We start from the raw sequence: 26,235 nt of genomic DNA, 5'->3' as shown, positions 1-26,235 counted from the left end.
CAACGATATCCAGTTGAATGATGGTGCTGTTGAGTTCAACTGCGTCCTTACTGATTTTCTGCCCACTTGGCCTGCCCACTTCTGATAGAGGGGTATTAAAGTATCAAATGTTAAAGTATCAAACTATAATAATGGATTAATCTATTTCTGCTTGAAGTCCCATCAGTCTTTGTTTCATGTATTTTGATACTCTGTTGTTAGGAACATACACATTAAGGATTGTTACATCTTCTTGGAAAATTGACCCTTTTATCATTAGATAATGTTTCTCTTTACCCCTAAAAATTTATCTTGCTCTGAAGTCTGCTCTATCTGAAATTAATGTAGCTACTCCTGCTTTCTTCTAATTAGTGTTAGCATAGTATATCTTCTTCTGTTCCTTTACTTTAATATGTATATATACCTGTATGTATATATATATATATATTTATACAGAGGGTGCAAAAAACATGTACACATTTTTAAAAGGAAGAAAACGGTATTAAATTTGTAATACTCAAGTCAAGTTTGACTTCTGCAATTACACGAAGTGCTCAATGTGACTAGTATTCATTTTTGGTTATCAGTATATATTTAATATTACAATTTTAATACAGTTTTTTCCTTTCTTAAAATTTTTGCTGGCCCCCTCTGCAAAGAAACACACACAGTAAGTTTCTTGTGGACAACATATAGTTGGGTCATGTTTTCTTAGTCCACTTTGACAATTTCTTTATTTTAATTGGTGCATTTAGACCCATGATTATTGACCTGGTTATATTAATATTTATCACATTTATTACTGTTTTTAATTTTTTCCCTTGTTCTTTGTACCTGTTTTTGTCTTCCACCTTTTCTGCCTTTTGGTTTTTGATTAAGCATCTTGTATGTTTCTGTTCTCTATCTTTTCTTAACATACCAATTATACTTATTTTAAATTTTTTCTGGCAGTTGCTCTAAAATTCATAATGTATGTTTGCAATTAGCTCATGTCCATTTTCAAATAACACTATTTGAAACTATGTAACTTCATGAGTTGTGCAAGCGTCTTATGATATCAAAGTATTCCTAACTTACCGCACCCTTTATGTATGACTGCCATTTATTTCAAGTATTCATAAGTGATAACATCAACTACATTATTGATATCACTATGCTATACAAACTTGGATCTGTTAGATCAATTAAAAATAAGAAACATAAAATTTTTTATTTTATTTTCACTTATTCCTTGTCTAGTGTTCTTATTTTCTTTAAGTAGATCTGAGTTTCTGATAATTATTTTTCTTCTCTCTGAAGAACTTCTTTCAACATTTCTCGCAATCCTAGTCTACTAGTGACAAATTCCCTCAATTTTTGTTTGTCTGAGAAAATCTTTATTTCGCCTTTACTTCTTTTTTTCTTTTTTGAGACAGAGTTTCATTTTGTTGGCCTCGGTAGAGTGCCGTGGTGTCACAGCTCACAGCAACCTCCAACCCCTGGGCGTAGGTGATTCTCCTGCCTCAGCCTCCCGAGTAGCTGGGACTACAGGCGCCCACCACAATGCTCGGCTATTTATTTTTGTTGCAGTTTGGCCGGGGCTGGGTTCAAACCTGCCACCCTCGGTATATGGGCCTGGTGCCCTACCCACTGAGCTACAGGCGCTGCCTCTCCTTTACTTTTGGAGGATAATTTTGCAGAGTACATCATGCTAGGTTGGTGGATATTTTTTCTTTTAACACTTTAAATATTTCACACTACTCTTTTCTTGCTTTCATCGTTTCTGATAAGAAGTTTGATGTAATTCTTGTGTGTGTGTGTGTGTGTGTTTCCACCTGTCTTATTTCAAAATTTTTCCCTTTACCTTTGTTTTCATACAATCTAAGTACCATATGTCTAGGCTAGTCATTGCTTTTCAATATCTAGTCTTTGTAACTAGCATTTGGATTATAGGATGAGTATCTCTGTAATGGTTTAGACTCTGTTTGGTAGTGACATGTTCATTTCTATTGTCATTCACCCTGATCTCTAGAAGAACTTTGACTCTGGATGGATAAAGCAAACTCATAATGATTTATTAAGCCTGAAGCAAGATAATTGCTATATGTGAAAATTTATGTGAAATTTCTGCTTTTATTTCTAGCCTTTCAAATTCTTTTTTTTTCCCATTATAAATGCCTAAATCAAAATAACTTGGAAGTGTGGGTAATATATATTTAGACAACATGATAGCTAACTAAAGATTCCAATGTTCATATTTTATACAGAAGGACATGTTATCCTTTGCAGTATAGGTTCTTTCCTGGATCCACCACATGATGAGAAGGTAAGAACTGTAGCTTTCCACTTTAATCAATGAATGATCATATATTTATCAAGCACTTCCTTGTGTATCTATACCACGAAAGATAGAAATATAAGACTCCCTACTTTTAATGCACATATATTATTGAAATTTAAGCTCATGACAAATAACAATGGTCTGCTTGTGAAAATAGGAGTTGAATAAGTGAGTGAGGGGCAGAGAAAGTGAATGCGGAAGCCAGACCACTGGTCACTTTGCATCTTCTTCATGTTTTGACTTATCTGTGAAAATGTGTATGGCATTCCAGAGGTCACGGAGTTCATAGGTCATCTAGAGCTCCACAGTCAGTGCCTCTCCATAAGGCATTCCATAACCTTCCTTGCAAACATTATGTGGAACCATTCAAGAAACTCTTTCTCAGCTCTAGTCTAAATGCTCCCTATAATTCAGGCACGTTTTACTCTACTTTTAGAGTTAATATTATGTAAGGGTCACTATACTTATTTTATAAACATTTAAATATTAATTTCTTGTGTGTATGTGAGTACACAAATATATCTACATAAATTATAGAAAAAGACCCAACATTAATTAAAGATGGCACCAAGGAAAGACTATTTTAGCATACTCTTATTTTCCTTTAAGTTAATACTTTAAATCCAAAAGCCAAATATGTAGTATTAGCTTAAATACTCATGTTTTATTTTTGGAGCACAAGTATTCACATGTGGATACATTGATTAAGGTTTGATTCCTTGCAGGGTGTCTTATAATAGTTTATAAATATTTTAAACATTTCCTTTAATCAGTGGAGTTTTCTTTTTCTTTCAAAGAATCCATTCTAGCTTTTATACAGTTTATATATTCAACTTTAGTGTGACGATCTCCACCTAGGAGCACATAGGTAGTTTCAGGGCCAGAACCAGGGTTCTTGTTTTCTAATCCAATGCTTTTTCTATATATAAGATTTATACTCTCAAATGGAAAATAATAAGGTTTAAACAACTTGTGAAACACTAAATTTACCAATCACTATTATTGCTTATCATCAAGAATGCTGTAAGTTGAACTAAAACAAATCATATGTTTGAATCATATATAGGTGAAAGGTTACCTAAATATTTTCCTCTACTATAAATGATTATTAATAATCATTATTAAAATTAATGTATTGTTAATTTTAACAGATGAAAATATAATTCAAAACCTACAATGTTGCAGATAGAATTTTTGTAAACAGTCAAAACATTTCAAAATTCAGGCTGGGCATGGTGGCTCATGCCTATAATCCTAGCACTTTGAGAGGTCAAGGCAGGTGGATTTCTTGAGCTCTCAAGTTCAAGACCAGCTTGAGCAAAAGTAAGACTTTTGTAAGTAAGAATGTCTTCTGAGGCCCATTAGGGCCTCTAAACTTGAGGCTAAACCACATCCTAAAGAAACAGGACCACTCAGATCATGTTATGTTTTTGAAAGAGAATGAGCTAGGATGATCCTCTTTCTTATTCCTTATGGTATATACCTCCCACCTCTAAAGAACAAAATACCCAGTGCTACCTCTAGATGAGTTGAAAAAGAGGAAATGTCTTTTTGCCAATCACACCATTGGCTTTCACCTTCCAACCATGTTTCCTTCTATTCTTGATCATATTCACTTAGTTCCCTTGCAACTCTCTCCGAAGGCATTTCTTTCACCTAATCATCTAATAATCACCAACTAAATGAATTTTTAATTCTCAATTGCATGATAAATTGCTAAAGACATAAAATACTATGTACTTCCTCTCTCAGGGATCTGTGCAGATTAATACATTTCTAAAAATGGGACTTTGTGTACCCCAACAAGCAAGAGTACAGCTAATTGGGAGTAGAGACTTCACCTTTTAGCAGAGATGTCGACACCATTCACTCATAAATTTAGCTCAATAAGAAAATGATTTTGTTCAAGATTATACATGTATTTCAACCAGCATACACTTATTCCAAGGGATATGCCTTATTGTTATTATCTAGAAATTTAAGCAGCTGCTTTCCTGGCGTGCTCATTCTTTGGAAATTATTCAAGTGATCTATGTAGAAGAAAAACAAGTGGTACTTACTGCCTCCATTGACGGCTCAGTAAGGTAAGCCAATTGGCCTCACACTATAAACTAAGGGTTTTAAGATAAAGTTGAAGTATATGACTCAAATGCAATCTTGCTAAACTGATTATAATAAATAAATAGATAAATTTGAACGTAGCACAAAAGGGCTTTAAGAAGGTAGGCAACTTATTTGGAATTCTCTTCCCTGTCCAAAGAATTGAGATACCATACTTTATCTGTGTTAAGAAGTATACTAAATGCTTTTCGATAAAAGGGTTTTTTTGTAGAATTATTTCAAAGAATCCAGCAAGATCAGAGAGCCAGAGTGACACAAGCCCAGAGAAAATTACAGAAGGAGGCTCAGGAACAGAAGAAAAGTAATAGAAAAGAGCAACTAATGCTGAGGAAAGGGAGGGAGCTAATACCTTCATTGACATTTTGATTGATTTTGCAAAGCTTGGTTTTTGAGACAGAGTCTCACTTTGTGGTCCTGGGTAGAGTGCTCTGGCATTATAGCTCACAGTAACATCAAACTCCTGGGTTTGAGTGATCCTCTTGCCTCAGCCTCCTGGGTAGCTGGGACTACAGGTACCTGCCACAACTCCTACCTAGTTTTTCTATTTTTGGTAAAGACAGGGTCTCATTCTTGGTCAGGCTGGTTTCAAACTTCTGAGCTCAAGGGATCCACCCACTTGGCCTCCCAGAGTGCTGGGATTATAGGTGTGAGTCACCACCGCCAAAGCTTAGTTGTCTTTAACTATCTGGGCAATGCTGAGCACCTATATATAAAATGCTAAAAACACACACATATATAAAGAAAAAGAAAAGAAACATGGTGGTATTTCTGAAAAAAATTGCTGTGTATTGAAAGGTCTCAAAGTAATGGTAATGAATTACCCTCTTAGAAGAAATTAAGTAAGATTAAGAGAGGAAGAGAGACTTTAAAGTCTATTAAAGAGTTTAAACATAATAAAAACAGAAAGGAAGGAATTTGTATGTTATATGAAAGTCCCTAGACTGAAATTCAGTAAACACGTGGGCTTCAGGCTACAGAATTAGGTAGGGACCAGGCTTGCAGGGTGTAGTAAGCATTGATAAGAATTTGGATATTTCCCCTGAAAGAAATAACCAATGAAAGAGTTTAAAAGATGATGTGTGAGGAATGGATTGGAGGGGAGCAAAAGTGGGAGCACGGAGACCAAGCAGTGGCTAGAATTAGGGGAGTGGCAACAGTGGTTTAGATTTGAGAACTATCTGGGAAGTAACACCAAGAAGACATGACCTTTAGCTGGAAGTGATAAATGTCAAGTAGGACCCTGGAATGTACAGCGTGGTGAATGTTAGTGTCAGCCATCAGATAGGAGGCACTAAAAAAAGAAAACATTTACAATGTTGGAAGGATGAAGGAAGACCTGTAGAAATGTAGAATAGGAGATGAATCTGTGGGGTTAAGGTCCTATTTGGAGGCAAATGGTTAGTGCTACTGCCTCCATCTGAAAGGACGTCTGCTGTTTTATCTGTAGGAAAGATTTAGAACATGTCATTTCATTATTAGAGATGTTTTTAACAACCCAGTTTCTTGGTCTCTGCTCTAGTTTCTTTTCAGAAGTGTTAAGTGGAGATTGTAACATACACACAAACACAGCCCAACCCCACCTGCACATGCTTCTGTTATTGTAAGTCTTCCCCGCTTATCTTAGTCTGTTTGGGCTGCTGTAACAAAATACCTTAGATTGCATAATTTATTTATAATTAACAGGTATCTACTGCTTACAGTTCTGAGGACCGAGATGTCCAAGGTCAAGGTTAGAGCTTGCTCTCTGCTTCATAAATGATGCCTCTAGCTGCATCTTTGCATGATGGAAGAGGCCAACCACTTCCCTTGGGCTTTTTTTTTTAAGGCACAAGTTCCATGCATGAGGGAAGTGCCCTCATGGGCACTTTTCTGGTTCTTTCAGGTGAAAATCTCCCCAGATACTCAGTTCAAAGAGCCTGGGTCTATTAATAGCTTTCTCCGGAGTTCGGTTCTTTTCATAACTAAGCCATGTCCTTTCGCAAACACTAGCTGCCACTTTCTAAAAAGACAGGCAATTTTAACATTCTAAATCTTGTTTGTCAAAAAGATTATGATTTTTAACAGAAAACAAAAATAACTGAGGCTTAACTCTGGTGCACAGTACAGGCAGTCAGTCTGAAGACAAAAGTTCAGAGAGGCCAAACAAGGCTCAGGGTAGGTAAGGATCCATTTCTGAGGCCCAAGAAATGAAGGAGGCAGGATCAGTTACGTGAGAGAGTTCCACGTGTAGCAAGCAATACCTTGAAACAAGGAGACTAAAAATCGCTTCAGTCCTGGACTAATGCAGAATACATTTAGAGTTCTTCCGAAGTTAGTCCCTCACTGTTCTGGATTTGCATTTAAAAGGGGGTCTCTTTCCTTTGATCAAGGCACCTGCAAGACCACGGCATTTCTGTAGTGCTGGAGAATTAGTACATATCAGGGCGGTAAGATGCTCATATGAAGTCCCCAGGACACTGTCCAGCGTGAGGGGTCTCACCTGGGTACCTCGGTTCCTGCCTCCTCTCAGGGGCTGTCTCTCTGAGGTGCGACATGCCCAGGACTTTGTGGAACCCACTCTTAGTTACTTTAGCCTGTCCCCTCCCCCCCTTTGGGGTCACTGCCACAGGACACACATGATTATGGCTTCCATCATCTGCTATCTGCAGGTGAAATCAAGAAGTAAAAGGAGGATCTTCTAAACACTATTTTATCTTTCCATATGACACAGGGCACACACTCCTGGTGATGATATTCTGTATTGCTTTGAACCATGTGGCTATTTACAGGCACCTCTTGGAGTAAATAGCCTCCAAGAGGTGAACTAGTGCATTTGGATAATGTACCACTTCTTTTGCCATCCTAGTTCAGAAATCAGTTGTGAAAATTACAATTATCGATATTTCCACAAGAGTAGCAATAGTGGATGTAGCGTAAGAAGAATTTGATAATAGTCAAGGCATCACTAGGTCTCTATTCCTATAAGTTCTGTTGATGCTGATTTCAAAAGTAGGCATCTAGGATGTAACCCATTCTTCAGTCTAGTTTAACTAATAGACTTAGCGTGGGTTCTGATTAGCTTCAGTGGGTTGTGTTAGTTCAGGAAAAATCAGTTTCTTATTTTTTGGCTTTAATAAACAGGTACCATAAGTACATATTCAAATTAATACTTCCCCCAAAGGTTGTGGATTAGAGTCTAACTGATAAAAATGTTTATATTATGATTAGCTCCACAGTATTTAATAAAGAAGAATCTTGGATTCAACTTTAAAATCCTTAATGGGCCAGCACAAATCTGTACATATGATCTAATAAACAAAATAACTTCCACTGAATTTTCCAATTACCTTTTCCTCCCTTCCCTTTTTCCTTTAGGCTCTGGCATGCCCTCAATGGTCATTATTGTGGCTATTTGGGGCAGCGAAGGTTCTTTGAGTTAGCACAGACAGGCGATTTCATTCTGCCTTGTGATGTTAGTGAATGTCCCATTGAAATAAAAGAAGAAAGCAAGTTCACAGAGAAGCAACAAAAATATGAATATCCTCTGGTATTTGACCGGGAAAGGTAAGACCATTGGCTTTTCTTTAGTTGAGGATTTCAGAGTTAACCGTTGTGGTACTATGATACTGGACAAGGAGAGCTGAAAGGTGAAAGACACAGAATTTGCCAATGATTGTGCAATCCAGTGGAAGGAGAAAATGTGCAAGCAAAAAGCAGTCTAGTAGTACTTCAGTGAATATCTAATTCTTAAAGTGAAATGTAAACAGGATTTAACCAAAGAAGACCAAAGAAGCAATTGCTTACTGGGGGGTGGGGAGGGGTAGGATGGAGCTGAGTGTACTTAAAAGCTTAGAGGAGGGAGGATAGAGAATAAAATATTAGTGAGAGGCTATTTTGTGTTTTTGCAAATTTCAGGCCTGGTTTTGACTAGGGTTGGGCCTTTGTCTTCAAGGAAGAGATGGGCTATTCATTTTCATCAGCAGCAAAGATGAACTCTACAGGGTGAATTTCTAAGTGTCTAGCCCTAGGGACCTGATGCCCCTAGACTGGTGACATCCAGCAGATCAGGGGACATCAGAGCTGAGGGAGCTGACAAGGATGAGTCCACATGGGAAGAATAAAAGGGAGCTGTCAAAGATAAAGTCCTTTGGGGAAGTCCTGAGAGAGACAAGGCTAAGGAGACATAGTGTTATTATCCAATGCAAAGAATGGCAGAAGGGCTATAAGTAGGAATTAAAGCTAAGAAACAGAGACCACACAGAATTTGGATCAAAATAGGATTAACAAGAGCAATTGAGAAGAGTTCCAGGTGACTGCCAAAACCCCATCAGGGTTTCACGGCTTGCCTTGGGAGGCCAGTAATGAGCACAGGAGAAGAGGCCGGACCAAAATACAAGAGATGATGTGGCAGAGACCAGCCTCATCGAGAGCTGGGAAAACCCACCACGTGAAGCCATCGGACCTACCTATTGTATAATTGCTTTGCCTCGAACATCCTTATGTCTTAGTACTTCAGACAATGGATTCTAATTTGTTAATGTGTGTCTTCTTTACTATAGTGTGGGTTCTTTGAGGACTGAGACTCTGTTTTATTTATCTTTGTATCCCTAGTTCTAAGCTCAGTGCCTTGCACCCGGTAGACACTCAAAAGATTCCCCATTATTTGTAGAAATAATGACTAATTGAGAATATTACAAGCAGTGGGAACAGCTGTAAATGGTAGATAAAGAAGTATGAAAGGATACGCTAAATGTGGGCTAGTTTAAATACAGGATAGATGCTCACATAGTTATTACCAAAGAACTATGATTTTATCTGTAGCAAAATAGGCTGTCTTCTGTAGAATGACTTCGTCTCAAGGCATATTTGTTGTCTTTTGAAAATGTTTATAATGTTTAGGTATGACTTTCTAAATAGATAATATTTCTAAGTTTTGACTAAGTTTCCCTGAGTCACATATAAGTCAAGTTTTGTAGAAGAGGTTTCGCCATCCCAACTATACAGTTCCCTCCCCCAATGGTTATTAATGAGTTTAAATTCATGGAATATCCTAGCTTAGTAGAAATCGCAATGGTTTTCATAGAGGGACACCTAGAAAGCCAAGTTGAACAAGTTAGGTTTAGAGGTAATGTCACTGGGACTAATGCCATGGGATCCTGGAAATCTGGGCTCCCAATAAAAAGGACATAATGGACATTGTTTAATAGGCAGAGAATAAAAAGTGTAGACATGTATTAACATGTTTTCTTGTATCTTTGTGTGCAGATGGAAAAACATGAGCTCAATGTCTTTACTTTTTAAACGTACACCTCCAAAGGCCTTTCAAGTAGAACATGATTTCAAGTTTTTCAAGTCTCTTTCTTCTCCCAAGGTAGCTTGAAAAAAAATCAACTTGGTTTTTGTTTTCATGAATTCAAATATGTATGGTTATATAATATATCTGTTTTCTATTATTGCTCTTACGAATTATCACAAACATGGTGGCTTAAACAATACAAATTATCTTACAATTCTGCAGGTCAGAAGTTCAACATGGGTCTCAGCGAGCTAAAGTTGAAGTGACAACACAGCTGAGTCTCTTGCTAGAGGCTCTAGGAGAAAACCCTGTGTTCCTTAGTCTGGGGTCCCCTTCCTTCATCTTCAAAGCAAAAATGTTGCCTCTCCCTGACCATGTGGACACAGGTCCCTCTAACCCAGGAGAAAACGTTCTCTGCTTTTAAAGATTCACATGCTCAGACTGGGCCTACAGATAATCCAGAATAATCTCCCCATCTCAAGGATTTCACCATAAATCACACCTACAGAGTCCCTTTTGCCAAGTAAAGCAATATATACACAGATTGGGGATGAGGAGAATAGGGCATGGGTATCATTCATAACGATTATTTTACCTTTCACAGACACATTTTTCTTCAGTGAAGATAAAAGTGTGCTGCTGTTCATTCTGTTTCTATTTTTAACTCATCTAGAGAATGGAATTAATTAATTAAAATTGGTTTCCTCAAGATATTCCACAAAGTTAACTTTTATAAACATATCGCCCATCACTAACCTATGGTTACTGCACACTCTGCACATCAGACTGATGGTTTCCAGCACAAGCAATCCTCACAGTCTTCTGCCCCTGCAGTTTTGTTTACCTGGAATATCTTTGCCACACCCACAATCTCTCTTCATCTGTCCAAATCCACCCTACCTACGTAACACACACAACCGACAAAAGATTAGCACATGAAATGTGTAAAGAACCCCTAAAAGCCAATGGAGAAAAACCAGTCAAGTTAACAACAAGGGAGTGATTATCCCCTCACTGAAACCAGATGACAAATAGAGAAAAGTCTCATGCTATCAAGAGTGGGTGTTTTCTGGCACAATCAGAACACTTATCTGCTCAGGAGTAGCATAAATTAGAGCCACTTTGGAAAGCAATGTGGCATTATCTAATAAAATTGAAAATAGACATATAGTATTAATTACATGCTCTGGGGAAACTGTCAAACATGCTTAGGAGACAGGTACGGGAATGCTCAGAGCAGTAGTGTTTGTAAGAGTTGATGAGCACGTAGACTGCCGTGGCAGATAAATTACAGCTTTTTGACAAATTGGAATATTGGAGAGCAATAAGAATAAGTGAACTAGAATGATACCCATTCGAATGAATTTTGAAACATGCTATTGAATGAGAAAAGTTTTACAAGCATATTACACATAATTTCATTTATGTAAAAGTCAAGCACAGGCAAAGCTAAAAAAATATTGGTTTGGCAAGAACATTATAAGGTAAAATTATATAAACACAATCAAGAGAATTAAAAGCACAAAATTCAGGATTTTATTAATGTCTAAGGTCAGATGAGCAGGAGAGACCAGGAACGGCACGCTGACAAGTTCAAAGTTGAGGGATCCATGAATGTTGCTGAAAGTTCAGTGCGTCTTTATTCTTTTACAGAATCTACTTCATGTTTAATGACTATTTAATATTTAACATTTTCCAAATGAAACAATTTTCAAAAACCCTACTTTTCTGTCCAAATGGAACTCAGCTTCCCCCCACCCGGCAAGACACCGTGATAAGAAGGGAAAGAACATGGTGTCTCGAGCAAACTGAGGTTTAACTTTGGATATTTTATTTTATTTCTTTCCTCATCTCAACATCCTTTGAAGAGTTGTTGTGAGGATTAAATGAGAAAATGTACACCAGATACATTCAGGATTCCTCTTTTTCTTTCTTTTTTTTTTTTTTTTGAGACAGAGTCTCCCTCTGTCACCCTGGCTAGGGTCCTGTAGCATCATAGCTCATAGCAACTTCAAATTCTTGGGCTCAAACAATCCTCCTGTCTCAGACTCTCGAGTAGCTGGGACTGCAGGCACCTGCCACAATACCTGGCTAATTTCTATTTTGAGTAGATACAGGGTCTCGCTGTTGCTCAGGCTGGTCTCAAACTCCTGAGCTCAAGCAATCCATCTGCCTCAGCCTCCCAGAGTGCTAAGATTACAAGCATGAGCCATAGCAGCCGGCCCATTTGAGATTTTTTTTTTTCTTTTTTTTAGCCGGGGCCGGGTTTGAACCCACTACCTCTGGTATATGGGGCCAGCGCCCTACTCCTTTGAGCCACAGGCACTGCCCCCCATTTGAGATTCTTTTTTTTTTTTTTTTGCCGTTTTTGGCCAGGGCTGGATTTGAACCCACCACCTCTGGCATATGGAGCCAGCGCTCTACTCCTTAATAAATGTTGGTTTTGCTTTCTTCAAAAGCCCTGATCACTCCCTGCTTTATGTCTCATAACATGTTGCATTAACAGCTTCTACATTAAATTAGAATTATTTGCATACTTACCTTTACTTCCCTCCTCCACCACTAAATCATAAGCAACTTTATCACCAAAAATATCTGCACAAATGTAACAGATACTCAATTTTGTTGAATAGTGTTAAATCAATTGTACAACCTAGAAATAAAGATCAGTATTCACTTTTAATATTCTATTCTAAAGTGGTGAGAAAGGTAAGAAATCATGTTTCTAAGAAGTAACTTAAATGAAACATTGAATAAATTTGAGAAAGTCTGTAGAAAGGTTTTTAGAACCCTTAAATTAATTGAATGCTCTAAATATTTCAAGCCTTGACCTCTTCTTACTTTAGCTGGTTGGTAAAGTTCAATGCTAAAGTTGAATTAAAATGCCTTCCCCTTAGGATTATCTAATTGTCACCAGTCATCTTGTTTTGCCCAGTTCTCAGTTACATTTATCTTTTCGTTTATTTTCTGTTAATTTCTTTTTCTGCCAACTCATGGCATGTGACTAATTACTTTTTGATATATTGTTATCAGTGATGATAATGCGATAATACCAAATCTTACATTTGTGCAGCACTTTAGTTTTATATATGAATATGAATATGATCCTTGGAACTAGTCTATGGACAAAAGTCATGTAGCTAGTAAGTGACAGAATCAGGATTTGAATCCGGGTATTTTGCCACTGTTGGAATGTGCCCTTTTCATTAGATATTCATTCCTTTCTTTTGCAGATTCGAAGACATGCCTTGGAAGGTTTTATGACTGAAAACAGAGAGGCAGGGATTGTCTTTGGTTCTCTGCCTATCTACAGGGTGAGTTGGAGTTAGGACTAGATTGGTAACAAAGCAACAGGGAATCTGCCTTCTCATTTCTGACCCTGGGCCGTCAAGCGAGGTTGGAGAAATCACATAACCAAGGCAGTCTGTGCTTCCATGAATGTATCGTTGTGTCCAATCCCTAAGAAGTCTAGGGCTCTGGATGTTGATGGCCTGGGTCACTTGTCCCTGCCACCCCACATGGTAGCTATTTTGAACTTCACCTTGCAGCTCTTCATCACCTATAGGGTAAAATCCAGATGTCTTTCTGTGGCATACAAATGATCTAGCCTCATTTTCCACCATACTCTCCATATACTCTCCATATACTCCAGCCATGCCAAATACTCCCCATATACCACAGCCACGCCAAATACTCGCCATATACTGCAGCCATGCCAAATACTCTCCATGTACTCCAGCCACGCCAAATACTCTCCATATACTGCAGCCATGCCAAATACTCCCCATATACTCCAGCCAAATTACTTGCCATGGCTTAAGAACCACTTGTCTCTCCATTACCTCTGTGATCATGCCTGTGTGGCCCCTCCATCTATCTCGTTTCCCTCCAAATTTTAACACACCCTTTAAGTCTCCACCCCAAGTAACTTCTGCTAAAGGACTAATTAACTCAATTAATTAATCAAAGAACAAATACTTCAACTTAATCTTAATTTTTATCTTAAATGTTACTTATCTTTGCTGAGAACATGTTTATTGTATCAGGTATCAGATTCATAAGATAACTGATGATGCTAACGGTGAACTCTCAGGAATTAATAGTGGGTAATTGTGCGGGCCTACACACAATTACACAAGAAGAAAGTGGGCCTTCTCAGTCCTCACCCTCCACGCCTAGATTCACATTACAGAAATAACCACATCAAGTCTGTCTGACTATGTTATCTATGGCTTCCAGGTGGCAAGCCCCACTACTCTCAAATTCCTTCCACTCATTGGCGCAGAGGCACAAAGGGAATCTGTAGATGGCATCACAGGAAAGAAGAAGGGAGGTCACATTCAACATGAAAGAGTAAGTGAGCCCCAATTTCACCACTGAATTCTGATTCCACAGTGCCTCCCCTTTATGTTTGGTTTTAAATTATTTCTTTGGTCCCAGAAACAAATTATTAACTAAAATTATTTTAGTTCATACTCTTTATATGAAGATTCCAGATGTGTAGGCTTTGGTTCAGTAAAATGAAAACCATAAATTTTCTGGACAGACAGAACCAGTGAGCCTGGGCTAATGAAAATTTCCTAGAGCTTTACCACTGAAATTCACTGAGTGGTTCTAGAAAAGAGGCATTTTTATGCAACACAGCTGAGGGCTGTGGAACCACCCTTTCTTCTTAACCTTACTGGATCTCCATGATGAAAACATGACAACAAAAAGTTTCTCGCTCACCAGCAGTTTTTTTTCTTATATCTTAATAGGAATAACTATTTTTTTTTTTTTTTTTTTTTTTTTTTTTATTGTTGGGGATTCATTGAGGGTACAATAAGCCAGTTACACTGATTGCAATTGTTAGGTAAAGTCCCTCTTGCAATCATGTCTTGCCCCCATAAAGTGTGACACACACTAAGGCCCCACCCTCCTCCCTCCATCCCTCTTTCTGCTTCCCCCCCCATAAACTTAATTGTCATTAATTGTCCTCATATCAAGATTGAGTACATAGGATTCATGCTTCTCCATTCTTGTGATGCTTTACTAAGAATAATGTCTTCCACTTCCATCCAGGTTAATACGAAGGATGTAAAGTCTCCATTTTTTTTAATAGCTGAATAGTATTCCATGGTATACATATACCACAGCTTGTTAATCCATTCCTGGGTTGGTGGGCATTTAGGCTGTTTCCACATTTTGGCAATGGTAAATTGAGCTGCCATAAACAGTCTAGTACAAGTGTCCTTATGATAAAAGGATTTTTTTCCTTCTGGGTAGATGCCCAGTAATGGGATTGCAGGATCGAATGGGAGGTCTAGGTTGAGTGCTTTGAGGTTTCTCCATACTTCCTTCCAGAAAGGTTGTACTAGTTTGCAGTCCCACCAGCAGTGTAAAAGTGTTCCCTTCTCTCCACATCCACGCCAGCATCTGCAGTTTTGAGATTTTGTGATGTGGGCCATTCTCACTGGGGTTAGATGATATCTGAGGGTTGTTTTGATTTGCATTTCTCTAATATATAGAGATGATGAACATTTTTTCATATGTTTGTTAGCCATTCGTCTGTCATCTTTAGAGAAAGTTCTATTCATGTCTCTTGCCCATTGATATAAGGGATTGTTGGCTTTTTTCATGTGGATTAATTTGAGTTCTCTATAGATCCTGGTTATCAAGCTTTTGTCTGATTGAAAATATGCAAATATCCTTTCCCATTGTGTAGGTTGTCTCTTTGCTTTGGTTATTGTGTCCTTAGCTGTACAGAAGCTTTTCAGTTTAATGAAGTCCCATTTGTTTATTTTTGATGTTGTTGCAATTGCCATGGCAGTCTTCTTCATGAAGTCTTCCCCCAGGCCAATATCTTCCAGTGTTTTTCCTATGCTTTCTTTGAGGATTTTTATTGTTTCATGCCTTAAATTTAAGTCCTTTATCCATCTTGAATCAATTTTTGTGAGTGGGGAAAGGTGTGGGTCCAGTTTCAGTCTTTTACATGTAGACATCCAGTTCTCCCAACACCATTTATTGAATAGGGAGTCTTTCCCCCAAGGTAAGTTCTTGTTTGGTTTATCAAAGATTAGGTGGTTGTAAGATGTTAGTTTCATTTCTTGGTGTTCAATTCGATTCCAAGTGTCTATGTCTCTGTTTTTGTGCCAGTACCATGCTGTCTTGACCACTATGGCTTTGTAGTACAGACTAAAATCTGGTATGCTGACGCCCCCAGCTTTATTTTTGTTACTAAGAACTGCCTTAGCTATACGGGGTTTTTTCCGGTTCCATACAAAACGCAGAATCATTTTTTCCAAATCTTGAAAGTACGATGTAGATACTTTGATAGGAATGGCATTGAATAGGTAGATAGCTTTGGGAAGTATAGACATTTTAACAATGTTGATTCTTCCCATCCATGAGCATGGTATGTTCTTCCATTTGTTAATATCCTCTGCTATTTCCTTTCTGAGGATTTCATAGTTTTCTTTATAGAGGTCCTTCACCTCCTTCGTTAGGTATATTCCTAGGTATTTCATTTTCTTTGAAACTATGGTGAAGGGAGTTGTGTCCTTAATTAGCTTCTCATCTTGACTGTTATTGGTGAATACAAAAGCTACTGACTTGTGGACATTGATTTTATATCCTGAAACATTACTGTATTTTTTGATGACTTCTAGGAGTCTTGTGGTTGAGTCTTTGGGGTTCTCTAAGTATAAGATCATGTCGTCAGCAAAGAGGGAGAGTTTGACCTCCTCTGCTCCCATTTGGATTCCCTTTATTTCCTTGTCTTGCCTAATTGTATTGGCTAGAACTTCCAGCACTACGTTGAATAGTAAAGGTGACAGAGGACAACCTTGTCTGGTTCCAGTTCTAAGAGGAAAAGCTTTCAGTTTTACTCCATTCAGTAAAATATTGGCTGTGGGTTTGTCATAGATAGCTTCAATCAGTTTTAGAAATGTGCCACCTATGCCTATACTCTTCAGTGTTCTAATTAGAAAAGGATGCTGGATTTTATCAAATGCTTTTTCTGCATCTATTGAGAGGATCATGTGATCTTTATTTTTGCCTCTGTTAATATGGTGGATAACGTTTATAGACTTGCGTATGTTAAACCAGCCTTGCATCCCTGGGATGAAGCCTACTTGATCATGATGAATGACTTTTTTGATGATAAGCTGTAGTCTGTTGGCGAGGATTTTGTTGAGAATTTTTGCGTCTATGTTCATGAGTGAGATTGGTCTGAAATTCTCCTTTTTGTTTGGGTCTTTTCCTGGTTTTGGTATCAGGGTGATGTTTGCTTCATAGAATGTGTTGGGGAAGATTCCTTCTTCCTCAGTTTTTTGGAATAATTTCTGCAGTACAGGAATAAGCTCTTCCTTGAAGGTTTGATAGAATTCTGGAGTGAAGCCATCTGGACCAGGGCATTTTTTAGTTGGAAGCTTTTTTATTGTTTCTTTGATCTCAGTGCTTGAAATTGGTCTGTTCAGGAGGTCTATTTCTTCCTGGCTAAGTCTAGGGAGAGGGTGTGATTCCAAATATTGATCCATTTCCTTCACATTGTCAAATTTCTGGGCATAGAGTTTCTGGTAGTATTCAGAGATGATCTCTTGTATCTCTGTGGGATCAGTTGTTATTTCCCCTTTATCGTTTCTGATTGAGGTTATTAGAGATTTTACTTTTCTATTTCTAGTTAGTCTGGCTAATGGTTTATCTATTTTATTTATTTTTTCAAAAAACCAACTCCTTGTTTCATTAATTTTCTGAATGATTCTTTTGTTTTCAATTTCATTGATCTCTGATTTGATTTTGGATATTTCTTTTCTTCTACTGAGTTTAGGCTTAGATTGTTCTTCTTTTTCCAATTCCATAAGATCTCTTGTGAGATTGTTGATGTGCTCTCTTTCTGTTTTTCGAATGTAGGCATCTAAAGCGATGAATTTTCCTCTCAAAACTGCTTTTGCAGTATCCCACAGGTTTTGGTAGCTTGTGTCTTCATTGTTGTTATGCTCAAGGAAGTTAATGATTTCCTGTTTTATTTCTTCCTTCACCCATCTGTTATTCAACAGAAGATTGTTTAATTTCCATGCCTTTGGGTGGGCTTGAGCATTTTTGTTAGAGTTGAGTTCCACCTTTAGTGCCTTATGGTCTGAAAAGATACAAGGTAAAATTTCAATTCTTCTGATTCTGTTGATATTTGTTTTGTGTCCCAGGATATGATCAATTTTGGAGAATGTTCCATGGATAACTATTAATAATATATAGCTACTAACTGTTTTCAGAAATGATTCCTTTGAATCATTCCTTTTCCTAATAAGTACAAAGAAAATGGTAGACCTATCCTAGAGTTGGGGAAAAATGAAAACTTAAACAAGGCCATGTGCCAGACGTCATGTACGAATTAAGTGATAAGCTGAAATCTACTTTGACTCCAAATTCCACACTCATCCTTTTAAACCATAAAAGCCCACACAATGTAAATTCTCTCACTATTTTGTACTAGTTTTAGAAGCTGGCAACGGCCTAACTTAACCCATGGCCATTTATCATTAAAATAGATCTAACATTAAGAGAAAGATCTAGGTGGTGCTCGTAGCTCAGTGAGTAGGGTGCTGACCACATACACTGAGGGTGGCAGGTTCGAGCCAGACCCGGGCCTGCTAAACAACAATGACAACTGCAACCAAAAAATAGCTGGACGTTGTGGCAGGCGCCTTTAGTCCTAGCTACTTGGGAGGCTGAGGCAGGAGAATCACTTGGGCCCAAGAGTTTGAGGTTGCTGTGAGCTATGACACCATGGCACTCTACCGAGGATGACAAAGTAAGACTCTGTCTCCAAAAAAAGAGAAAAAGAAAGATCTAACACATGGTAATTTTTATAAGTGTCCTTTCTATAAAGTCAGATTAAAAACCAAAAGGAGGTGGTTCATGTTGTCTGTGCCTAATTCAATCAATAACAGATAACAAACACAATGACAATAAGAACAGCAATTTTTAAAAGCTGCTTTATTGAATTCATATAGACACCTTTGCCATAATTTTGTTAGCCTCTGCATTTAATGAAAATATGAATGATTCCTATTATCCATCACCTCTGCCAAATTATCCAAGTAATGATTTCTGGCAATAGAAGAGTTTCCTATAAAAATAGGCCAGGCCTGGCAGCTCATACCTATAATCCCAGCACTCTGGGAAGTGGAAGCAGAAAGATCCCCTGAGCTCAGAAGTTTGAGATCAGCCCGAGCAAGAGTGAGACCTGTCTCCACTCAAAATAGAAAAAATTGAAAAAATCAGTTAGGTATTGTGATAAGCCCCTACAGTCCGAGCTGCCTGGAAAGCTAAGGCAGGTAGAGCACTTAAAGCCAGGAGTTTGAAGTTGCTGTGAGCCAGGCTGACACCAGGGCACTCTAATCTGGGCAACAGTGAGACTCTGTCTCTCCCCCTCCCCCAAAAAGTGTATATATATGTATTTTATACATATATGTATAAAACACATGTTTATATACACACACATATAAGATTTACTTTTGTTGTTTTAAATAATAGATAAAACACAGGGTTATAAATAATGCAAAACTAAAAAGTAATCAAAACACCATTTGTACTGGGTTTTAGGATTCATGTATATTATGCCCCAAGCTTACAGTCTTATTTAGGTTTTGCCTCATCTAATATTATTAAATATACTTTACATTCTCTAGGTAAACATTAGGAAGGAAGATGTTCAAATATGTCTTAAGCAGCAGGGGCAAGGCAAAATATGGAATTAAAAATTAGTCATTAATCTACATAATTACCAATGTACACTCCAATAATCAGAAGTTCAGCCTACTATAATTAATTTTATCAGAGATCGTGAGGAATGATGAAGTATTTGTCAAAGTACAAAGAAAATTTTAATATACCTGATGTTCACATAGTTGCTTCATTTCCCTTAATCACTCTGATAGGTGGTTGACTGCTCAAGAAAGGCCAAGGGAGTAGATGTCTCCATTTGCTAACAGAAAAGGGGACGCAAAATCATGATTAAATCTGTCGGCTCGGCGCACGTATCTTAGTGGTTAGGGCGCTGGCCACATGCACTGAGGCTGGCAGGTTCGAACCCAGCCTGGGCCTGCTAAACAACAATTACAACAACAACAACAACAACAAAAAAAAAAAAATAGCCGGGCATTGTGACGGGCACCTGTAGTCCCAGCTACTGGGGAGGCTGAGGCAAGAGAATCACTTAAGCCCAGGAGTTTGAGGTTACTGTGAGCTGTGACACCATAGCACTCTAATGAGGGTGACATAGTGAGACCCTGTCTCAAAAAATAAAATAGAATCAAATAAAAAAAAAATGAAAATTATCTGCCAGTTTAATGAAGAAAATAGTTAAGAGTCACAGAGTTGAAATTAATTTCCAAGATATAATTAAGTAGTTTGCAGAAAATTATGCAATTAGTAAGATGACAATAAAATCTGGAAACTGGAATAGACTAAAGCACCACCATGTTGATTGTCTGCAATTTTAGGAACCTGAACAGCCTAAGTGGGAAAATAGTGGATGAAATGAAATTGATAAATGAACATCAAATGCCTATTTTCATAAAAAAAAAAAAAATAAATAACACTTCCAGGCGATTCTCCTGCCTCAGCCTCCCAAATAGCTGGGACCACTTCCATGGAGGTGGGCATAAAATGACCTCAGATAGTTTCATGTAAAAATTTCATTTTAATAAAACACATTTTGAGATAATCATGGAAGAACCTTCAAGTAGCCATTATATGCCTTGCACCATTCCAGGCACCAAGAATCCATTTATAGATAGAGGAGCTCACAGGACAGAGGAGAGAATGGCTTCTGAGCAAAGAGTCAAAGAAAAGAGATCTTAATCCCTTTTAACTTATTTTTAAATATAGAAATGCTGGTTTTGACTTTTAACTTCACCAAATGGTTTGCAAATCTCTTTAGAATTAAACAAAAAAAATACAAAATATTAACCATACTACAGCAAAACATAAATTAGAATGTGAGATTATATTTTCTTTTTAGTTTAATTGTGGGAAAAGAGCAAAGTTTGTTAAGTGTAATGCATTTTCAAAATTGTGAGCACATATCCAATCAGAAAAATGGTGAGGTACAGTGGTTCACACTTTTAATCCCAGAACTTTGGGATGCTAAGACAGAAGGATCGCTTGAGGCCAGAATTGGAGACCAGCCTGGGCAATATAGCAAGACCCCATCTCTACCACAAATAGAAAATTTAACTGGGTGTGGTGGTGCATGCCTATAGTCCCAGATACCCAGGAGGCTGAGGTGGGAGGATCCCTAAAGCCTGGGAGTTTGAGGTTGCAGTGAGCTGTGATTGCACCACTGCCCTCTCACCTGGATGGTAGAGTGAGACTCAGTCTCAAAAACATAAAAAGAAATAAATAAAAAATAAAAATAGACAAGTGAAAGATAGTAAATTTGATAACATACTCCATAGTTATTCCAAAGAAAAATTTAATGGCAGAGAGATTTCCATAATTTTATTTTATTTATTTATTTATTTATTTTTTGAGACAGAGTCTCAAGCTGTCGCCCTGGGTAGAGTGCTGTGGTATCACAGCTCACAGCAACCTCCAACTCTTGGGCTTAAGCAATTCTCTTGCCTCAGCCTCCCAAGTAGCTGGGACTACAGGTGCCTGCCACAGCACCCAGCTATTTTTCGGTTGTAGTTGTCATTGTTGTTTGGCAGGCCTGGGCTGGATTCGAACCCGCCAGCTCCCGTGTATCTGTATTTCTAAGAGCATAATCCATGGCATATTTTTCCTTAAAAATTATTTATTTTCATTGTTTCTATTCAACTAGAATGTAAGATCCATGAAGGCAGAAATTTTGTCTTGCTTCTTATTCTCTGCTCTAACTCCATTGTCTAGAACATAGAGATACTCAAAAAACATTTGCCTAATAAAATAAAGAATGAGTTTTAAAAAGAAGTAGAAGAATAAAAGTAGAAAATAAAAGAAAGAAAGCTCTATATAGCTTGGAAATTTCCCTCAGTTGGGGTTAGCAGGTTCATCTACGGAACTAAGCCTCCTACCTTGTCTCAGGAAGAAAGGAATTGTCATATGACTTACCAGTGTCCAGGCCTAAAGGATCTTTGTGAGGTTGAGGTTTTTTTTTAGAGACAGAGTCACACCCCATCGCCCTTGGTAGAGTGCCATGGCGTCACAGCTCACAGCAACCTCCAGCTCCTGGGCTTAGGCAATTCTGCCTCAGCCTCCCAAGTAGCTGGGACCACAGGTGCCCACTGCAATGCCCGGCTATTTTTTGTTGCTGTTTGGCTGAGGCTGGGTTCAAACCCGCCACCCTCGGTATATGGGGCCAGCGCCCAACTCACTGAGCCACAGGCACCGCCCATGAGGTTGAATTTTGACCTTCCAGGCTCACTTACTGTCTTTCTTTTTTTCTTAGAACTCTATCTTCTCTTCCCTTTTTGCTCTTTCCTCTTCCCCAAAATAGACTGGAAAATCAAATTGATGTGTATCATAACTGTTGGCTGAATATTATTGGCAAAATTAGACACTTCTTCATCTGAATTTTTAAACCAATTGAGTTTAAAATGTTATACATATTTTTTCACAAAATATTTCAGAACAAACTTCCATTTCTCATTTATGTAATCATCACTTGATTTTATCTTATAGGACACTGGACTCTGATGTTGTAATATGCAATGTTAATTACTAACTAATTCTTACTTTGCTCTTTGCTTTGCTTTGTTTTGTACCAACCTTTTCAGATTAGGCAGCAGAGTCCCAGAAATGCAGTTGAGTCCCAGTTAAATAGTTTATAGCTTCTGCTCTTGCACTCCAGCCTTTAGGAGTCCCAATTCCTATTTTTAACACTTTTCCCTTGGAGGCACACAGGACTGTGAAGTAAATAACTATACTGTTTTTTATAGGAGGATTAATATCTCTATACAAATTAGTAATGCAATTTGCTGCTGAAAAATAGTGTGTGTCATATATGCCGATTACCAACTGGCATACTCCTTTATTTTACAGGGAGGACGGAGGAGAAGTTTGAAAAAAAATTTTGTCCCACAAATAAATCTGGCTTCTTCCTTCTTTCCAACCATGCCCAAATAAAGAGAAAAATCAGAAGTGACTGCCGTACATAAAACGGCGAGGTATGTATGAGAGGGAGAGTCCGCCAGACACTAGAGGCGTCTCTGTATCCTCAGGCTATTGATGGAAAATCTTGCTTAGGAAGCTCTGGTGACCTCAACTCTGAATACCATGCAAGCAGCAGCAGCAAGCAGCTGATAGTTTAGGCAATGTTTCTAGTTTACTGTGCGTAAAATGACATACAAGGAAATAAATGAAATCAATAGCATAAGTAAATCTAAAATAATAATGTTGTCAATAATTAGCTTTCTACCTCGTGCCGCTGTTCACCTTAATGCATGACCAGAATTATTATCAGAACACATGTGATAAGAGGCAAATCACTCTGTGTCATGCTGTGTCGTGTACAAAGGTAATGATTATTGAAAAGAAAATCCCACCAGTCAGGCCTCTAGCTATTTTTCTTCCTTATTTAGAGGAATGTCATTGGGAAGAAAATGTCTAGCATTTCTTAGATAAAGTCAGAAATTATATTCACTCTAAAAGTAACTCCAGATAAATTTATCTTTCTGAGGTTCGTATTTTATTAATGATTTGGTATTTTGACCAAATGACTGATCCCATTTTTCATTTCACATGCAAAAGATGAGAGCATCTAAATATGATCAATAATAAATGAAACTTTAAATAAGTGAAAAGCATGAGGAAAGTATCAGAATCGAAGCCTGAATATTCAGTGACCTGGGCCTCTTTGAGACATGATTCTGAGCACTGAGTAATAAACTAAAAGTTCCCATGTCAAGGGTTGGTCTCCTTTCCCCCAAACCACCTAGACAACTTGGTAAGAAAAAATTGTGGTCCTTTAATTTTTATTTTATATTTACTTTTACTTTTTTTTTTTTTAAAACTCAGTCTTACTCTATCAACCTGAGTAGAGTGTTGTGGTATCACAGCTCACAGCAACCTCAAACTCCTGAGCTCAAGTGATTCTCACGCCTCAGCAGCCTGAGGAACTGGGACTATCGGTGCCTGCCACAATACCCAGCTATTTTTAGAGACAGGTCTCATTCTTGGTTAGGCTGGTCTCAAACTCCCAAGCTCAACCAATCCGCCCATCTCGGCCTCCCGAAGTGCTAGGATAGCAGGTGTGAGCCACCGGGCCTGGCCTTGGTCCTTTAATTTTTGATTCTGCTTTTTCATTCCATGAAGGGTTTTATAATTCTTAAAATTGAAACATCTTTAGAAAACTAAGAAAAATGTTTGTTCATACAAACTCCATATTTACACATTTCTTTTATGTTAATTTATAGGCATATACAGTACTAACATTGTTACTAGTAGGAACATGATTATTTCTCCTACTGTTTTTCTTTAACTTTTTTCTTTATGCATTTTAATTACACAAGAAACTAACATTACAAGAGAAAATTGAGCTTTAAAAATGTTCTGTTTTATTGAGTTTAAAAAATATGTTTAATGATATTATAATTTACTCAAATGAGAGAAAGACTCTAGGAAGAAAAAGTGTACAGTTACAGAACAGAAACCACTTATCAGCACCTAAGTAGGCCGGACGACTAAAAGAAAAGGCATAAAAGTAGGCCTCCTCTAGGAGTTTATGAAAATGACTTGCTTTCTCATCTTTCAATCTCAATTATAAAAAGGCCATTTCATCCCTAAGCATAGATTTGCTAAAAACATGGACCAATCTGCCAAGTTTTAGTTTCTTTAATTTGGAATGAAAACCCCTAAATTAGTATCCCCTACCCTTTTTGACAGAGAAGTTCACTCTTTTATTTTTTTATTTTTTTCTATTTTTTTTTTTAATTAAATCATAGCTGTGTACATTAATGCGATCATGGGGCACCATATACTGGTTTTATAGACCGTTTGACACATTTTCATCACACTGGTTAACATAGCCTTCCTGGCATTTTCTTAGTTATTGTGTTAAGACATTTATATTCTACATTTACTAAGTTTCACATGTACCCTTGTAAGATGCACCGCAGGTGTAATCCCAAGAATTACCCTCCCTCCGCCCATCCTCCCCCCTCCTTCCCCTCCCAAGAAGTTCACTCTTAAATCTCTTTGAACAGAAATAAACAATTTCTTCGCCCTCATAGGATTAAAAAAAATTTTTAGCATCTTTGCACATAATATAAGTGATTTTATCAGTCATTATACATAATTATGTAGTTATAATTTTTAATGATACATAGAATATGCAGAAAAACTGTCTTTTCCCTCATCTATCAAATGATTGACTGCTTTAAGTTAGCCATTTTCAAAAGGCATGATTTGCTGACAAATAAGATTTTATTACATTATGTTTTGGGTGAGGCTAGAATGTTCACTGAAATATAGGGCAATGATTTCTGTTTCAGGTAATAGGAGACTAGGTAATTTGGACCAGTCATCATTCCCTCTGAAGAAAACTAGAATCAGAAAACCTCTGTTTGAAGACATCTTAGAGCAAATGACATAGCAAAGCATGAAGATGCCACGTTCCAGAGGAAGACTGAGGCTCAGGTAGGTCAGCCTAACTTTTGAAGCCAGCTTTCTCCTAGAGGCATGTGCTGGTTCTTGGAGGAAGATTAAGAGGCTAAGAAGCTGGAGTGGTGATTAGAGCTAAAGCTTTCTCCAGGGATGAGCTCTTGTTGAAGGGGGTCTCTGAAATGTAGCCCCTGTCTGTTATTCAGAGGGACTCTCTGAAAAGCAGGGAGCAGCCCTGAGGCAAACAGGAATTAACAAAACAAAGCATAAGGCCAGAGGAGATTAACATAGGAGTAAACTTATTTACAGGAAGATGGAGGCTGAGAAGGGGGGTCATGAGAAGGTGGGGCAAGTCATCTTTCCTACAGAGTGAATGATGCTGAGATTAATTTTGGAATTACTATTTTTCACAATAGGTGTTGATTTTGCACCAAGGTCATCAAGGAGCACCATCCAGGACCAGAGTAGGAGACCTGATGCTCCCCAGGAACACCAGCTTCAATGGATTCACAGGAGGGTAGAGTGCTGGTACTATGCACATTAAGCAAGAATACCACACTAGAAAAAGGTAGCTTTGGATACATAAGAAGTAAAGATTTCAGTGCAGGATAGTAAGCTGTTTCCACCACCCCTCTACTGTTGAGCCTTGTCTTAACTATAGAGCTTTTTAATGTCTTTCAATAAACTCTGAATGCTTTAACGTGGTGTGTACTCTTTACTTAATCCTGGTTGCCCAGTCTGCTCAGAAGGGTTGTGTCAACTGAGGGCCTCTGGCCAGGGCACTCCCTGGGTGGCTTGAAGAGCCTCCCTGGAAGGAATGGGGACAGATGGCCCATGAGGGTACCAAGCAGGCTTTGCTCTGGCTCTGTTTTTACAAGGGACAGTCATCTATCCTACTCCATTTTTGTGGCTCTGTGTAAGTTACCGGTGTGTCTTTCAATTCTTTGTCTGACCAGCCAAGAATCCACTGTTTAAAGCT

General features: G+C 38.0%; 1 protein-coding gene across 1 annotated transcript in view; it reads left to right on the top strand.

The window, feature by feature from the left end:
* The window catches only part of WDR64 (WD repeat domain 64), a 140,024-nt gene extending 114,130 nt beyond the window's left edge, over nt 1–25,894 (top strand). The window contains exons 23-31 of the mRNA XM_053606402.1: nt 2,226–2,284; nt 4,274–4,383; nt 7,775–7,963; nt 9,665–9,770; nt 12,929–13,009; nt 13,935–14,048; nt 22,698–22,822; nt 25,148–25,292; nt 25,673–25,894. Coding sequence (XP_053462377.1) covers nt 2,226–2,284; nt 4,274–4,383; nt 7,775–7,963; nt 9,665–9,770; nt 12,929–13,009; nt 13,935–14,048; nt 22,698–22,781 — 743 coding nt within the window. The 3' untranslated portion in view covers nt 22,782–22,822; nt 25,148–25,292; nt 25,673–25,894. The remainder of the gene's footprint in view (nt 1–2,225; nt 2,285–4,273; nt 4,384–7,774; nt 7,964–9,664; nt 9,771–12,928; nt 13,010–13,934; nt 14,049–22,697; nt 22,823–25,147; nt 25,293–25,672) is intronic.
* The last annotated feature ends 341 nt before the right edge of the window (nt 25,895–26,235 follow it).

Source organism: Nycticebus coucang, chromosome 10 (assembly GCF_027406575.1).
Source record: "Nycticebus coucang isolate mNycCou1 chromosome 10, mNycCou1.pri, whole genome shotgun sequence".
NCBI lineage: Eukaryota > Metazoa > Chordata > Mammalia > Primates > Lorisidae > Nycticebus > Nycticebus coucang.
This window is presented reverse-complemented; position numbering and strand designations above follow the sequence as displayed.